The following is an 18,618-nucleotide window of genomic DNA, read 5'->3' as shown; positions in this document are numbered from 1 at the left end:
TGTGATTGTACCATAATTGGTTTTATTGCTATGACTAAAAAAAATTATTTATTAATTAATTAAATCAATTATTTGTTATCTAAGTTCTAAAAAGTGAGGCATATGTTCAAAAAAACTCAAAATTTTACACAGAGAATGTTTCGCGGTGCATTTTTTTGTTTTGAAGATAATACTAATACCTCAAAAATTCTTCCAGATACAAATTCATGTATTAGTGAATGAGTTAAAATTGTGACCAAACATTGCCAATCAACAGCAAATCATTAAATTTCTAATCTATAGTAACAAAATAAGAACAATAATAACCTTCATGGCTTCATTTACAGTTTCAACACATCCTTGTCTGTAAATGTTCTCTGGAACACCTGCCATTTGACTCCCTTGTAAAAGGTTAGTTCTAGAATTAGCAGGTGGAGAATCAGAACCTGAACTTGACACACTATTACTTCTCGGCAGAACAAAATTTGTGTTAGGAAGCGATAGACCTGAACCACTCCAAGGCAGAGTCGGAACGTCAACGGACTGAGCGACAATTGAAGATGCAACTTTGTCCCCTGAGAAACGGAAAGAGAAATATTCCGAGCGTTGATAAAAAACCATGGAACAGAGAAATAAAAACAAAAATTTAACTGCAAAACAGTACTTACCAAGTGCCCACATGGCTGATGCAGATGGCCCAAGAAAGGCAATGTTAACTTTACTCAGCATTTTTGGTAGTTTTGGATTCTCACTTGCATGTCCCCATCCTGCCCAAACAGCCTGAGAATGTAAGAGAAATTTTGAATTGTCAAGATAGTTCTAACAACATTTATTTTAGAGTGCTAAAACAAATTTGGGCATACAAAATCACAGTACCGAAGAAGAATATTGTGTAATAATTATTATTGCCTGCTGGCCCACCATAGTTGGTTGCGGATCCTAAAATTTACAATCCAACTTACTTAGTATTTATTATAAGTGTATGTTTTGGCATACGAGTTGAATCCAAAACTGTACATCTTTCAGAAGTGTATTTTAAACTACAATACAATAAATTGAAAGTATTCCCCTGGTTTGAAATATAAACCACAGATTTAATAAGAAGCAAAACATCAAGACTACCCGAAGAGACAAATAAGATTATTTCACTAACTTGAACATTGCTTCTTCTTGCAAGATCTACAATCAATTCCACATTTGCATAGTTGTTATTGTTTGTACCACCAGGTACATGTACGTAACTATCAGCCATTCTAATGTATTCCGCATTCGCATTCAAATCTTCTGGTGTAACCATAGCAACAAATTTGACAATCCTTTCATTTCGAAACGTTTCGTATGCCCATCTTCTCATTGACCTCATGCATTTCACAGCAGCTATTCCATTGTTTGCAATAAGAACCTGAAATAATAATAACAAACTTTCCTAAGCATGAGCCATCTGATAAAAGATGGAGAATTTTGTTGTGAAACTGTTAAAATCATTGGTGAACGAAATGCAGAGCTTGAGGAAAATCCACCAGAATTTTGATAGAAACTATTAAATACCGGTCGAATATCTGACTTCCGCTCTGATCCTCAAATAAGAGGCAAGTTAAAAAAATTCTGTCACCGAATCTACTTGCATCATCAAACCTCTTTCATTTTAAGTCAAATTTTAACTTTAATCCAACAATATATTTTTAATTAATTGATTAATACCAGGAAAAGATGATAGACTTGAAAACCCAGAAAAAAACGACACTTTTTTCATTTGTTACCTTGAGCTATATACACCCGAGGTGATGGATAAAAAACATCTGATATCATGTAGTAAAAAGAATGAGCATGTGCCCTTTTATAAAAATACCATCTTGGAGAAAAGTACTGAAATATGGATAAAATCTTCACCCTTTCTATGACTCTATCTCCTCCCAAGATTTTGATGAGTTCGGGAACTGTAGCAGCCATACTATGAAAATCCTTCTTATGATGACGAGAACATGTTTTAAAATGTGATGAAACACTAGAACTTGAACTAGAACCACTCGGAGAATTCTCCTCTTGCTGCTCTTCAGCCATTTTCTTGATCTTCTTTATTTATTCAGAATAATCCAAAATTAAGATCATTGATTATGGTGTAAAAACTAACTTGATTGGGAAAAATCACTTTTGTAATTATTGAACATTAGCTTTAATTATTTTTTATTTTAATTCTGCGACAATACATTTCTTGTGATTCATTCTATACTGCTGTACCGCTTCATCTGTTTGATAATCTGATAAAAAGAAGGCAATTTAGGAAGTAGAAAATACTAAACAGCCATCAACCCATCACCATGGTAATGAAAAAAGCCTCCAAACTGAACTAGCTATACCCATGGCTTAAAATTTTTATTCAGATAATATTAAAAATTTATACGATTATAATCCAATGATGCAGTTACAAGAAAAGTGAATGAGGTAACAATGGGAATCATAAAAATTCAAGTGCTGTTCATTTTAAGCACAGAAGCATTGAATTTATCTATGTTCATCAGTTTTCCTACTGCAGTACTGCATGACTATAGTAATATTTCCATCAATCAGTAAATCCTGCAATTATCACGTTTTGCGCGACGGACCTTTCGCCCTGTCCTGCCGTCAGCCCGTGGATGTTTCCGAACTGCCGAATAAAATTTCTAAATCTTGAATTGAGGCTATGCCTTTTTATTACATTCTTACAGCAGCACACTACTCACAGACTCATTTAAGATCGTAAAATTTCCTCTACGACGGCACGTTACTGCGTTACGGTACGTACCGTAACCCATATGCATGTAGTTGCATAAATCTGTAAATATATACCGTAACGTTACATATACTACCGGTACATGTTAAAACTGTAAAACCAGAAGAAATTAGCTAGTTAGAACCACGTCCAACCCGATAATCCGAGAACCCTAATCTAATATACCGAAAATGCTTAATTTCCATTTAACAAAAAACGCGACTTACAACCTAATACATATTCCAGTATTCCAATAAATTCTATCAAAGTTTGAATCACTTTCTCATAACGAAAACAACCGAGAGTAACCTAAATCGAAGATCACGTGCCTGTTGTCCTGGAGTTACAAATACAAAATCTTTTTGACCGATAGTTACTCCGCAGTCACGCTTGGCTGAGTCACGCGTTTTGGGCGAGGCGCTACGTACCAAGCTTTGTTTTCGTAATGCCAATATGATACGTTTATATTGTTCGATACTACAATGTTACAATTATTTGTCATCACCGCCAATTTTAAACTTGCGTTATTTTGGTGCCTTTATCGATATCGTTCATATCCCGTCCGTAACTTTTATTCGACAGCTCTACAAAATTGAACTTATATACAAAATTTTATAGTACACTAGTAAAGTCATTATAGACTGTACATTTTGTGTGACGTAGCATTAGCCCCTTTCGCCACCCCTCTATTTAGAATAAATATGTAAAAATTCTGTGATTTTCAGAAAATATAAAAGTAATATTACAGTAGTAGTTTTTGTACATACTTCTATCTTTGAACTACCGAAAATCCGCAAGAGATTGGTCCCACACAATCGTTCCTGAGGAGAATGGTGGCTTTTCCACACAACGGCATAAATCCGCAAATGATCGGTCGATACATTTGTTGTGTCCAATGATATTTGGTTTTCTTAGAATTTAGAATGTAAAGACGCGACAGCCTACTTGACTCGATTTTGTTTTTTCAAAATGGGTCAAATCGTATCATTGACTTTCCTATCGTTCATTTCATTTGCCGATCTGTAAATGTGCGCTTTCCCTAGCATCGCGAAATCCACCTTGTGTAGACTAGATATGTACCAATATTATACTTCAGGCCTATAGATGTTATCAGCGATATCGTTACAGAGTGTTTGATAATGACCAATATTGTCATAATTTTCTAAGCCAAATTCTAAAAGAGAATAGCGTCATGCATATTGACGACATCCATCAAATTCTCAGTCTGTGATATGACTCAGTGTCAGCCTCTTATCATCCTAACCAAAAAAGTTTAAAACTTTACTTGGGGATTATATTGTCACGGACATATTAGGAAGACGCCGCCGAATGCTCATTAACGGCTTGCCACTGGGCATTAACAAGCTCTAACATTTACATCTTGTGACAAATTTATTCTTCGAAACACGTGAGCCAGCGCATATAAAATATTATTTCTGACAGATAAGTTTATGTTACTGTTATTTTGACTAGCCAAATGAAATTTTCTGTTATTGAAAGTCACTTTTGTACAATGTACACTAGCGATACTCGAGCACAAAGTTTACCTCTGCCGTGCATTTACAATTTAAAATAATAGGTTTCTTTAGTAACAATTTACTATAAAATAAATCTCGTTGTGTTCAATGAAGCATTGCAAAACGACCTTTGATATTGCACAACAAGTCGGTTGCCGCGCAATATTGCGTCATTTTTCGCCCGGCGACTTGCAGTCCTAGTATATCGTGAAATTACTGTCGGTGCGAAGTTATTTCTTACACTCATGGATATGTCCTTAGAATAGAGATAACTAAATTATAACGATGTTGAATGCAACGTTGCTGTTTGTTTTCGTACAACATATAACGTTTTTGCTGTAACGGAACTTCTTCCATATGTGCCAACTTCGAAAATTAAAAACTAGCCTGCCATTCCGACGTTAAAATAACTATAACATAACATAAACTCAATGCTGTAATGTTATTTTCAACATAATTGGTAAGCCACAACGGTTAAATAGATAAAACTCGGATGAACTTATCTACAAACTTTCGCTGGCTGAACAGCGTATGGTTGAACTCACTTGAACCTGCAATAAACGCGTGAATGCTGTCAGTCCGATTAACTACCACTGCCAAGTGAAACTGGACAATGATTCAGAACTTGAGACAAACTGAAGGCAGAAATTTGTTGAGATCATTTTTGCATGCTAGGCCCAACGTAAATAATTTGTATGCTGTTCAAATAAGTGCGGTAATCTGTACGATAACTGTGTAGCAATTCCAGGACGCCGTCTACTCTGTCATGTGGAAATTGCATCATTTCTAACGCTCGTGATAGGTTGCATAACACGATACAGCAGCGTGATATTTTCTTCAACTTTTTGCAATATAACATTCCCATGAGCCCTTTATGCCGCTGTGGGATATAATATGCTTTAATTAAGCCAGGTCATACGAACTCATATCGGTACGGGTGATACAGATGCGAAAAATAAATTAATTACTATCATTGCATAATGATACTGTGCAGAATGCAGACTTCTCGGTGCACATTGGACAATATAGATAGTAACGTCGTACCAGAGAAGTTTAGAAACAAAACCATGCGTTGAAATAGCTCGCGACGTAGCTAGATCTCAAATATTGCTCGTCCATGTGGGCATAATAAATCTGTGGTTTCCCCTTGTCATGTAACTTCAAACAAAACAGGCTAACAGACTTATATTTATATTGGAAGTTTGAATTTGCTCACAATTTAAAATACATGCGGCGATGATGTTTTTTTTACCAAACACGCTTCTGGAACGCACATTTTGGGTTAAACAACTCCACACTGTTATTTTAGCATCCGGAAATCGGGAATGACATACAAGGCGTTTCGCGTTCTGTTTTGAGAATTGACACAACTTGCCGACATATCAAGCAAGCATTGTGGTATTTTCCCTCTCTCATCCAGTTAAAAATCTGTTCGAATTCGTCAGCTTTCTTTTCAAACTTATGTTTACAAAATAACTGCAGATTGATTGATTACCAAATTGAGGTACAGGAGGGTAATTCCTAAATTTTCTGACATCAAGGCAGCATTTTTTGTAATACTGTTTGAGCTGTTTGCAAAAAACATTCGGCATTAATTATATTGTTAGGCCATGGCATTAATTAGTTATCAGGCATAGCCAGTAGGCTAATAGAATCGGCATTCGATTTTTAGTTTTCGATGATGCCGAAATGTTTAGCATGTATTCCTGACCAAAAAGGTAGAAGGGCAGATAACAATTTAGGCTGCGAAGGGCATCATTCAACTTCGCTAGTTGCCTCAGCTAGCAATAACACTAGTCCATTCAGTGACATTAGTGAAGTAACAATATGTCAAGAGATTTTTCAGGTTAATTTTATGACGAAACAACACAAAATGCGATTTTTTTGATTACTTTCCGAATGCGACGCGGGCCACAGATAATAGAGCTACGGGCCTGGATTTGGACCACCCTGATTATAAGCCATCCTGTGTCAGAGTACTTGATGTTTAGCGTGGTATTATCATTATATATATATTTGTTTTGGGACAATACGAAACTAAAATGTGCTCATTCTTCAACTTGGAAGTAGTCTTAAAGAAGAGGCAAGCTAATAATGAAAAATGAAATTTTTTTTATTGAAGTAGCCTACTTTGAAGGTTCCATTACATTTGAACCCATGACAATTGCACCTGTATGCTATTGCACCTATGGAATTTTTTTTGTTTCACGGATAGTTGAACCCATACTAACCCTAACCCATGGGTTTTAGCACCCGCATATAGATTGAACCCGTGGATATACGCATGGGTTCAAATGTACATGGGTTCAAATGTACGGTCACCTACTTTGAAGCCTTTTACAATTTTGTCCGTACTGCGATAATAGCCATCCTATTCCGTCTTAGCTCTGAAATCAACGGTCAGCTGCATTGGTATACTATATTTATCCTAGACTGCGCCAATGTCCTACACAGCGTAAAAGCTACCAAATATTATGTGCGCTACTTAACTTCTGACAGGGAAACTGTACGGGTTTTATTATAATGTTTCCGACCTTCTTTAGCTTTCATTCGAATTGCTGCCCGGTAATAACATTCACCATACGACAATATCACCTGCCTAGATGTCGAAGTCGCCTGATTTTGACACCGCCTTTTGTACTCGAGTAACTTCTTCGTATGTTTCGAAACCAAGTATTATCTTTTCTCATCACGATATTTGTGATTAGCAAACTTCTCCACCCCACTACGTCACCAAATGTAATTTTCACAAAAATAACTCGTGTTACAAAGTAATTATACCATCGTCTGACGTTTCGGTTACTTTAGGTTCCATGGTAGCATTGACAACTCGTTTTCAAAGTTGCAGCCACTAATATCAGGTAGTTACATTATCCAGTATTTGAACATGCCTTTATATTTAGTTTTTAAGTCCTAACTTGGTTTAAATATACCGCGAACTACTCTAAATTCATGACTTAGATCACGGAGCGCTGAGTGAACTATTAATTATTGACCCAAAGGTGTATTTCTAATTATACATTCTATATCAGGATTTAGTTTTCTAATCGGCATACCCAACAATGTGACAAAACTGAATGCAAACAAGAACGCTCAAAAATAACTATACCTAAAATATCTAAATAAAATTAAATGTGCGAAATTAAAATCACAATATTATAAAGAGCGGTGCGGAAATGTCGCTTAGATTACATTCCATATTGTTGTTGCTGCTCTATCTATTATCTGTGTATAATGAGTGACGATGGTCGTCAAGAGATCTTGAATCGAACAATAGTTTAGCAGGGTTACATCAGGGCAATTTTGAATTTGGTCTGAATAATTCGATTGGCTCTCTTCGTGATCGAAAAGCATCTGATAATGGCGACTCTTAAGCGACAGCGTGTGGTAATACCGAGTCGATAGGCAACGAGTTTTTCAAGAAAAACAGTTTTGAAGATACCATTATTTGCCAAGTGTTTAAAATTTATAAAAAGATACACACCGTGTTGAAATTTAACGACGAGTTCACACGGCGCTGTTTATGGCACTAATGGTGTAAATGTTACACAACAATTTTGGAGTGTTTGTTAGTCAATACTTAAGATGATATATCAGCGATATTTTATTTTGGAGCCTCACCTTAGATGGACTTTGGTCTTATTCGGAGTATCGACGTGGCGTGACATCAAAGCGACGTTATCCTACTGTTGGATTGGTACGCCTATTCCCGTTGTTATACTGTTGAACCTAACAATTAACTCTCTTGAAATCAACTATGAAACCAAATTGAAAGTTTTATAATAGTTTTATCTGGAACCTTAATCACATAGAACATGTACGATTGACTGTATTGTTGTGGATATTCAACGCGGTTAATCAGAAACGGTAAAAGCTAAGTGAGCAATGTACACTGAATAGTAATAAAGTAAGCTGGAAGAAGCAAAATGCGGAGGGTCACATGAGTTGAAGCACTACAAAAGCAAGTTGAAAAATCGTGCACAAATAACCTCAACGATTCCACACGAGTTTGAATTCAATAAAATACGTGGTTTGCTGTGAAGAGGTACCCCAGGGCTACTCAACTGGCGGTCCGAATCCGGACCTTCTGACCATTCAGTTTGGACCGCGTCTGCTTGTTTATTTTGGCTGCACAAGCGTCGTTTTATAATTTCAGATGATTTTGATATTATTTACATACACATGATGGAAAGATCCATAGGATGTTTCCCCGACCTTTGACCTCAGACACGTTCCCCCTATACTTAACTATTGCAAAATTTTGAATGCGTATTTTGCGAATGTTTCAGAGAGTTGACATTACAAACTGATTTACATGCTCAAAACCATTATTTTTATGAAAATATACAACCGCGTGCCGCTTACACGCTCATTTAAGCATAGTCTATCGCAGCTTTCCCGGGACTCATTTTTGATTATTGTAACTAAACTAAAGCTTATCGGAAGACATAATAAAAATTACAATACTTCATTTACAACTTATTTTCAGAAACACAACCAAAAACTGACAAATAGCACGCGAATCCGCAAGAAGTAGGCTTGTTTACAGCCATGCTCGAATATCTTATACGTCATCGTTGACTTTTTGCTGATTGGTCATTGTTACGGAAATCAACAAAGAAAACGATGCTCGGGAAAACATCTATACAGTTGCCGTACTGGTGCCCCGATGTGCGACATGTGTAAACATATTGGTGAGCTATTCATTGCTCTTGTATTTAATTAATAAATTTTCTGAAATGTCCGGACCCCAGTAATTTTGAAGTTTTGTAAACGGACCTTTGGTGAAAATAGTTGAGTAGCCCTGAGGTAGACTATGCTTTGCAGTGTAATGAAGATCATTCGTATTTCGAATAACCCTGTTAGTTATTTTCTTGCGACTTTGTTGACCCAAACCGAAAGGTGTTTTATGCTATACATTTCCTGCACTACCTATTCTTGATCCGCATCATTTCAAATGCGATTGGTGTCAGCGCCTTCTGAATTACTTTTTAAGGAGGTCAATTTGCTCTTCCAATTTTTTATCTAAGGTGCCACCTTCGCCAAACACCCAGCAGCCAGCAACGTTTGCACCTCACTGCAATGATTATATAAATAAATACATATGAAGACAACGAAGTTTGTTTTGCTGACTAACATATTTAATATACACATTATGACGATTTGAGCACTGGATATTACATAATAGTTACAAACAATGAACTGAAAATTTGTTTTCAAGACTATTGTTTTGTTGAATTAGAATTACAACCAAGAGGCAGTTTTAGCAAGACCTTGCTTGACAGCAATAGATCATTTACAACGAAACGGTATGTATATATATATCAATTGTTATCAACAGCGAATAATGAAAGTGGTCAAATCAGCGTATTATACACAATTCATAATGGCGGAGATTGTCGAAAATCGTCACCGTCGAAACCTGTAAAACATATTTCATCATTTAGTGAATGGGAATGTGAAAGTAACCAATGCAATAGCAAAGGCCAATAAAACAATGGAAAGAAGTGACTGAAAGCATCTAGCGCCCATCAACAGCCTAAACATAAAGAAATCCCAGTTTTATCCCAGACCCACGTTTATGCATACATAAACTACTTAAACTCTACAAAAGCGTGGGTGAGACTCGCGCAAAACACTTGGTGAGGATTTATTAAAGTAGTTTTCATGCCTAGTGAGGAATAAAGAGTCCAAAAATAAGCGAAGGGAAGATAATTAGTTAATTAGTTATATCATGTTAAATATACAGTAGTCAAGTCCTAACAATTTTTTTGTGTACGTAAGACTAACATATACAGACCCTAATGCAGAAAACTTATTAGCATAAACGGCGAAAGTGATATATATCTACCCAATAGTTTTGAAACATGGGGCCGGAGGCCAATTGAACACCAATTTATTTTTCGTGGTGAACGTATTCAAAGTGAAGTAAAATAAAAAAACCATTGTTGTTGAACATTGGTAGTGTATAGTCTATAAACTTGAAACACAAGTATATAAATCATTGAAATTAATGAAATGGCCAGAAACAAAAAAGATTAGTCATTACTAAGACTTCCTGACAAAAGCAATATGTAAGATATATAATTCCATTGCACATTATAATATAAACAATGTTAGAGATTGTTTTACGGATTTCAATCACGAACTTGGATCACTTCAACCGGCAACCTTACCTAATAAACTGCTGGCTTCAAACATCTTCCACCACAGATATCACAACATACTGATCCTTCTGCGCAGTCACTGTTTATATTACATTTCTGATAATTCTGACATTCGTTGGAAATTGACTTCAATCGAGGAGATTTGGCATCGGGGCAAGCTATAAAAAAAAGAACATAGGCGTAAACTTTGACACATGTTTCAAATCTGGGTATTGATTTAATAGGATTTAAAATATAAGACACGTGTTTGTTATTCGTCTTATAGATGGAAAATACAAGCATAGATTATATGGGCTCATAGTTAAGTTTAAATGCAATAAGTTTAAACAATAATGTGGACATAATTTAAAAGTCTAATTAACTCGTAATTTATCCGGCAGAAGATATGAATTTTAGAAGACATCAAACGCACACATTATACTTACTCGGCGCGTCCATGCACATAAACGGACATTTCTTATTTGTAAGGCAATCGTAGACTTGTTTTTCTCCTCTGCATTCTATGTGAAAATAAGTCTATATTATTTTTTCAGACATTACCATTATGCTATAGTAATTATTATGTTGGTTGTCTCGCATGAGTGTATAAACCCTACTCCTTCGATTTCGTTACAATTCGCTCTATATACAGGATGTTTCATGAGTATGTGTACACTTTTAATTTTGATTTGCATTTCAGGTACTCATCATAGAGCGTTCATTTCTTCAGGAAACATGTTAACAGTTTATATATATATATATATATATATACAACATTTTTATAAAAAAAAAATTGCATTGTTTTCGTTATGATCACTATAGTGCTAAAGGAGGATTTGACAGTCATGATCCAGTCATTTCTTCAGAAAATATATATAGTTAGGATAAGTAGTAAAATTTAGGTATTGTTTGCATTTTTAATCAACCCACAGAATGACAAGGAGATTAACCCAAAAGTTGCTACTTGGCAAGAAGCATATATAAACCAGTAAGGCAAACTCAGCGCCTCCTAACAGAAAATTGGGAATTAATTCGGTTACTACACGATGAACAATTTATGAAATTCATCGTAATTTTTGGGAAACTGGATCTGTAGTTGATGCACAAAGATCAGGAACACCAAGAAGCGGACGCTTTGAGGAAAACATCCAAATCCGAATTAATTCCAAATTCTTCGTTAAAGAGGCGCTGAGTTTTTATATGCTTCTTGCCAAGCAGCACTTTTGCACCTCATTCATTGGGTTAATCTCCTTGTCATTCTGTGGGTTGAGGAAAATGCAAACATTACCTAAATTTTACTACTTATCCATACTATATATATTTTCTGAAGAAATGACTTGATGTCAAATCTTTCTATAGCAGTATAGTGATCATAACGAAAACAATGCAAATTTTTTTTTATAAAAATGTTGTATATATATACTAATCTTATTTAGTGTGTTAATTGTTAACATTGCAACTAAAAATAAATTGCAGCCGCATAATGGTTACCTAGACTACTTGTTTGCATCTAAATCTTATCAAATATTCAACATCGATGGAAATTAATATTTTTCCTATTATTATAGGAAATACGGCGAACAAAACTCGATCTAAAAATGTCGCATGTTTACATACCACAATGGTCAAAGTCATGGGTAATGAGAATATTTTTAGGACAGGCTGCCTTTGGTTTTGCAGTTGCGGGTATCGCCGGTGTTGTTGTGGTCTTTTTCGTTGACAGAGCCCGTTGGTAATAGCTCGGTTTGTTGGTGGTGGCTGGAGCAGGAGTTGTTCTTCTGCGTTCCATGATCATTCTCAGCATCATCTCTGTTTTTTGGGCAGGTGTAAGATGATTTTGTGGACAAAAGAAATCCATCCTAAAAATTTGGTAAAAGAATCATTCTTGATTGGATGCTCAATATTCTACAGTGAAATAATGAGATCTAATTATCTTTCACAATACATAGTAACGGACAATGAGACAAATGCTCAAGGAATAACCATGGCGACTCAATGTAAAATTTGAAATGCGACCACTAGGTAGTATATCACAGGCTGAATTGAATGTCTATGAAACAAGAGAGCAATGCTAAGGTATATGGACACGAAATAACAGCCTACAGTGCGTTGCCGATATCGAAAAAACTTTCGCATGGCAGCCGCCACGCTTGGCGGAATAAAAACCGTGTTCCCAGAAATAAAAATTAAACATCGAAAATTTGGGTGAAATATATCATAGGATTAACGGGAAATTTCAAAGTACTTGGTTTAGTAGTTTAGTACTAGTGAAAAGCGAATTTTTACAACAAGAAAAATACCAACAAGAAGAACAATATTAACAAAACGATTGATATGTACATTTCGTGTTCAATAATAAATTTCCGCGACCAAAAATTATCGGTACTTCCGAAGTATGTGAACCAAGATGGTGGACGCCGGAACGTAGTATGTGTACCAGGTTAGGGTTAGGCCATAATTTTATTCCAATTTTCCTTATTTTAGTTCTATTACGAGTTCGGGGACTAGCCAAGTGACTCCCGTAGTATTTGTACCTGAAATTATGACCTAAACCTAACCTGGCACACATACTACGTTCCGGTGTCCGCCATCTTGGTTCACATACTTCGGAAGTATCAAATTATCTAATATTCCATACAAACCTTCGAATCTTCTCTAGTGCTCTGGTGACATTTACTAATTTTCTACAAAAAATACAGCACTAAAAATGTACTCACGCGTAGCAACCGCCATCAGATCCTAAAAGAGGAGTGTGCGCGGGACATCCACAACCCGGAATACAGATCCCTCCACAACCGTTGGGGTTGTAAGTAACTTTTGGCAGTTTTATTTGGATATTACGAAAATTTGTAATATCCATTGTTTTGCATATTCTTGTACATGGTTTACACGCCTGATACATTTGATTCATTGGGCAAGCTGTGTATTTCGAATGAAGAAAAATAACCAGTGCAAATTATATGTTGAGTTAAAAATAATTTTTTCATTAAATAAAATTTTAAATCCTCTGAAATGAGATGCGTATTAACATAAAATATACAAAAAAAAATAACGTATCCGTTAATCATTTCACAATTACATCGAAGAAGCTTTGCACATTGGAATTAGTATATACAATTCGGTAACTCAGAAAACACGGCGAATGTTAAAAAGCAAGCAAATAACTGCTTAATAAGCAATAAAATCCTTTTGATAAATTTAAGCCACTGTTATGAAAATAAGTTCAGTTATTCCTGTTGCAGTGTGCTACACGTTGTGATCTTTTGTTTATATTCTGTCATTATTATAATATTGTTCTTTGTGTTGTGATCACTGATTATCGTCAAGCGACAACGGACTTCATCCGCCTTACTGCTTTAGTTACGAGTATTAGACGTGGTCCGAGTGAGTTTGGCTATACTTTGTGACTCAAAGTAATTATGTTGCATGTTCTTGTGTTTAGGTTAAGATGCGTTTTAGTTCCTTACAGCCATACTTTTGGTTAAATAAAATAAACTGTCACAACAGCCATCAAAGCTAATTTTTTAATTAAATCATTACAATCGACATACATGGACAATTTCCGGCATTACAGAATCTGGATTGGACCATGTGTGCTCCACACGACGTCAGGTATTGAGAGAAATAATAAACTTCATTCTCATGATCGATTGACCTGAAATTGGAAAATCAAATTAATACACAAAAAATTGGGCAATAAAAGTTCATTTTAAATCAGGCATATTTGTGAAATACATCCACATGAATCAATGAAGAATATAATGAAATGATGCTGTGCTGTTATGGAATTAATAACACAAAGACTCCAATTCATGATATTATTGAAAAGACTGAAGAATTCCGGTCATAGGTGTAACATATTTGAGAAAACAATTTCACAAGTTCCAGCATGTACTCACAAGATTTTTATTTACGCAAACAAATGTCGATATTAGATATACATATAACAGGCCAATATGTTTGAACTTTAGTTAACGTTTTAATGTAATGAAATAGAAGAATGTTTTATGACCGTTAATTGACTCAAGAATCTTCAAAAGAAAACATAGAGCGCTACTTTTTCAATTTCCAACGATTAATTCAGCACTATTTTACGTAACTTTAGAAATACAATTTTAATGCTGGATAACTGAAAAGCAAAGTGTACCTCAATACCGCAGGCTTTGATACGTGTTCAAGCGCATAAGCAAGTTCGCCGTATAACGGAGAATGTATTGGCACGTTTGGTTCACAGTTTCTTTTTCTCGATGATCTTCCTCCGCCACATGGCGCTGTACAGCGACTCCATTCTTGCCATTTTCCGACGCGAACTAAAACAGTGGAAAATACGATCAGGATGTTTAATTACTGCCTCCCGACTGAAACTTTCCGTAAAAAACCAATTATATTGCAAAATTAAATAAGCTCAGGTTCAATTAACTAGTGCAATCGTCACGAAAGTATTATCATTTCAATTGCTATAGATTATTTATACCGGAGTTTTCAAATTAAAGGTCATGCTGATGAAGGTCATTGAAAACCACAAAGACAATTTGTATTCTGAGTTTTAATTAATTTTCTAATTGTAATTTATCTGGTTTTGCTAAATAAAGTATATAACAAATAGTTGTTCAAGACAGAAAAGTTTATATCAAAAACATTCGAATGAAAGCAATAACTAAAAATAAAGAGAATAAAAAATATATTCATTGAGAATAAAATCGAATAAGCATAATATTACGGAATATAACCAAAAACTTACAGCATGGATCTTTGTTGCATGGAACTAGTTTTGTGCTTTCAAAATTACAATTGTTTTGATCCATGGAATCGTAACAAGTTCTTGAATACGTCATAACCCCTCCTCCGCATTTTTGAGAGCAAGACTTTTGAAGAATCCATTCTGAAACACCTGAGGGCGAATCAAAAATAACATTTACAACATAGCGAGAATATATACTTTCTTTGTGTGTCGATATGCCTTGATTTGCGTCAAGGGTAACTTGATTGGTTCGTGACAGTAAGAATATTACTTATTACGAAATTTGTTCATTCAATGACGTTGGCGTTGACCCAGAGCTAAGTAAATGGGTGTATTGATTACTGTATTGATTAAATGTTTTGAATCTGAGTTTATAATTCAAAAAGAATTTCTAATTTTCCTGTTTTGTCTCGACATATATTTATGGGATGGGTGAGTTTGAGGTATATGTAGCTAGTTTTGCACATTATTGGACTACGTTGGGCCAGATCGAAATTTCGCACCCCTGATATATGGTGTCTTCTACATTTACAACATTTCACTAATTGAAGAGTTATGTTATGCCAATTTTTTACGATATATTAAAGTAATTTCTTCACATAGCGCATAATGTATCCTAATCAAACGTGTTTATGGCTAATAAATACATTATCATATGTAACATATACATGGGCAAATTCAGTCACTTAAAAGAGAAAGGAAATCTCTTCAGATCAACGTCGCGAACGATTATTGAAACGCCGATGGCTAGGGATATGGTAAATGAGCAACCACAAAATACCGAAAGTTCTGGTTGATTTTGTTCATGAATATAGGTCGTACTGAGTGGCTTCCTGAATATTTATATCGTCATGAAATATCCTTAGTCATTCACAAGGGTCGCTTTAAATTTAACAATAATATTTATCCTATGTGATCTGGCCTGAGGCTTAGACTCGCGATTGTTTTGATATATGTTAAAACCATATCCGTGCTGACAACCAATATTTTAAACTAAGTAACTGTATAATATAATTGGGTGAAATAAAGGATAATGGGTGTGTGAATGTAAGTGTGCCCTGACAAGCAGGTTTACTTATCATCATTTTGATTTAAAATGATAAACCGCCTGACATTTGAAGTATTGATGGTTAATATTAGCCCATTTCATTTCGCTTTTTCGAGACTAATTTTTGGTTATTTTAACTGAAGTAAAACCTTTCGGAGGACAAAAAGAGTTATTTAAATTGTGTTTAAATTTTTGAAACACGAGTAAATATTGACAAATTATTAGCAAAACTCATCCCGAAATGGAGCTAATGTTTGCAACCTTACCTTATAAACTGTTCGAGTGAAAAAAATGTCTCAACGCTTGCCAACTGTTGCTTTATTTTTGACGCCTTGGTGATTGGCCAATACTACGGAAGTGAACAAAGAAGTCACGGGAAATATACATAGTGTAGTTATTGAATCGAATCCGCTAACTTCGTTTATCTTATATTGAATTGATTTAGAGTAAAATGAATATATATATTACTTACTGCATTCGTGTTTGTTACAAAGTTCCTCGTCTGTTTCCATCATCTCGCTTCCATATTTTACAAGTTTGAAAAGATCAAAAGTACCTGACGGTGCAATAGTAAAGCAATTGTCGATAGTAACCGGATGCCCAGTTTCATTCAAGCACGATCGGCTTCTGGCTCGACTCCCTCCACCACATATTTTTGTGCATGTTCCGAAGTCTGTCCAACCAGTGAATTGGAAGTTAGCGGATTTGGCTGAAAATAAAGACGAATACGATTTGAATTTTCGGATTCGCAAAGTGATTTTTAAGTTGTATAAGCTCAATTTTCTGGAAAAGGATTCCTACGCGATTTTGGAGGTAAAACTATTCAGGACCATTTGGAGATTGTTATAAATGTTATGAACTATTCACTGATAATAGTTTTATGATGAACAAAAATTATAATACAGTCATAGGGTGTTCTTCGGTGGATGACGCGAACTTGAACTGTGCCCCTAACTTGTGATTTCAGCATTGCAAGATTGAATGAATAAACCCTAGACTAGACCACTCGTCATTGATGACCAATAATAGATGACTTTTATTGTTTAGGATCGACTACACACCACTGTTATCTTGCTTCTCAATTACTATATGAATACAAGAAAATAATGATAATTATTACGTGAATTTAAAAACTGCATGCCATCTTTTCAGGATAAATACTATATAGCATCAGGATAAATACATATATAGTTTTTGTTGCAAATAAGTGTCAAGTGAAAAAAAACTTACATGCTGTTGCTTCTTCGTGAGATTCTCCTTGCCCATATTGTGCAGGTTTTGGGACTTGCTGCTTCAGATTGTCCATTATATTTGTGTATTTACTTCCTAATAAGGGGCTGAAGTTATTCAAATATTCTTCCATAGGGCTGATTTGTTGCGCCGTTACTAGGCTCATCAGTAGAGCCGATACAGCGAAGAATTGAAACATGATCTTCGTTATGGTGATTCTAAATCAAATTGAATAATTTTAAATATTCTCTCGTATATTAAATTGAAATATACATTGTCGAAAGTTGCCCTGATTTCTTAAATGGATAGGGCATCCAGGTTGTCAATATTTTTTAATATTTTTTTTTATTATTATCAAATGACGTTACCGATATTAATTGTTGACTTGTTAAAATTTACTAATTGAAGTGTTTCACATAAAATCCACTTATCAAATTAAGCTATGTTAACTCACTAACTGAACTAACCGATATCAAAAATATACTACTAGCCAAGCCCTCAACCTCACAGCCTAAAATGATTTCTAATATCCTGAAATTATATTGAGATATCTTATCCACAAATTTTTTCGTGTAGCAACATTCTCAAATATAGCACAAGCGAGACCTCGCGATACCTGACTTCTCGCGACGACGGTACCAAGTGAATGCCTAATCTCAATAGCCTCTGGCAAAATCACTGTGTAGGCACAACTTAATCTAAAGATTCATATCAAACTAAACGAACTATAATACGTATTTATACATAAAACCGCTGACGGGCAAAAATGACAATGTCGCAGTCAGTGAGCTACGACTATAAATCCCAAAAATGTTTAATTAGCTATATTTCAATTAAATTAAATTTAGGAGAAATAAAAAAATAAACAGTCGCCGTTTTGAAGGGCCATGTTTTACTATAGTACAAGAAAATGAAATGATTTATTATATGCCTTCAATAAAGTTGAAAAATACTCTAACCTGAATTGCTTGATTCGACAAAGCATCATTGACGTTAACTTTCACCTATAACTATAAATCAAATGACTCCGTGATCATTTTATAATCTGAAACGTATTAGTCCAGTCCACAATTTATTCCAGAAAATGCCAAAAGACAGAAAATAGTTCTTTTAAATGGTAGATGGTAACATGTTGAATCAAAATGCTGGTTATGAAACATTCACTCTGAGAAATTTGCCATGTTTATGAAAATGATATATATATATTG

At 35.0% G+C, this 18,618-nt stretch overlaps 2 protein-coding genes across 3 annotated transcripts in view; both read right to left on the bottom strand.

Moving 5' to 3' along the window:
* The window catches only part of LOC120340134 (acetyl-CoA carboxylase-like), a 38,598-nt gene extending 36,366 nt beyond the window's left edge, over positions 1 to 2,232 (bottom strand). For both annotated transcript variants that reach the window (XM_039408392.2, XM_039408393.2), the window contains exons 1-4: positions 1,870 to 2,232; positions 1,133 to 1,381; positions 648 to 759; positions 307 to 554 (exon numbers count right to left, since the gene is read on the bottom strand). In XM_039408392.2, the coding sequence (XP_039264326.2) occupies positions 307 to 554; positions 648 to 759; positions 1,133 to 1,381; positions 1,870 to 2,040 (780 nt within the window). In that variant the 5' untranslated portion in view covers positions 2,041 to 2,232. The remainder of the gene's footprint in view (positions 1 to 306; positions 555 to 647; positions 760 to 1,132; positions 1,382 to 1,869) is intronic.
* Positions 2,233 to 9,364: 7,132 nt separating this feature from the next.
* On the bottom strand, positions 9,365 to 18,410 carry LOC120339616 (uncharacterized). Its single transcript, XM_039407779.2, has 11 exons — positions 18,370 to 18,410; positions 17,411 to 17,628; positions 16,653 to 16,889; positions 15,133 to 15,282; positions 14,539 to 14,701; positions 13,943 to 14,046; positions 13,109 to 13,310; positions 12,009 to 12,250; positions 10,838 to 10,912; positions 10,422 to 10,570; positions 9,365 to 9,667 (listed from the first exon to the last, which is right to left on the bottom strand). Exons 1-10 carry the CDS (start codon positions 18,396 to 18,398, stop codon positions 10,422 to 10,424), a joined length of 1,569 nt encoding a protein of 522 aa, XP_039263713.2. The 5' UTR covers positions 18,399 to 18,410; the 3' UTR covers positions 9,365 to 9,667.
* Positions 18,411 to 18,618: the final 208 nt, after the last annotated feature.

The sequence above is a fragment of the Styela clava genome, chromosome 9 (assembly GCF_964204865.1).
Source record: "Styela clava chromosome 9, kaStyClav1.hap1.2, whole genome shotgun sequence".
Taxonomy (NCBI): domain Eukaryota; kingdom Metazoa; phylum Chordata; class Ascidiacea; order Stolidobranchia; family Styelidae; genus Styela; species Styela clava.
This window is presented reverse-complemented; position numbering and strand designations above follow the sequence as displayed.

Bases quoted from the DNA above. Each gene is read 5' to 3' on its own strand.
- LOC120339616 (XM_039407779.2), bottom strand. From the start codon at position 18,398: ATGATGCTTTGTCGAATCAAGCAATTCAG. The intron at 14,047-14,538 runs GTACACTTTGCT...TTCCAATTTCAG, and splicing joins TCAAAGCCTGCGGTATTGAG to GTCAATCGATCATGAGAATG. The intron at 12,251-13,108 runs GTGAGTACATTT...CCAAATTTTTAG, and splicing joins TCTGATGGCGGTTGCTACGC to GATGGATTTCTTTTGTCCAC.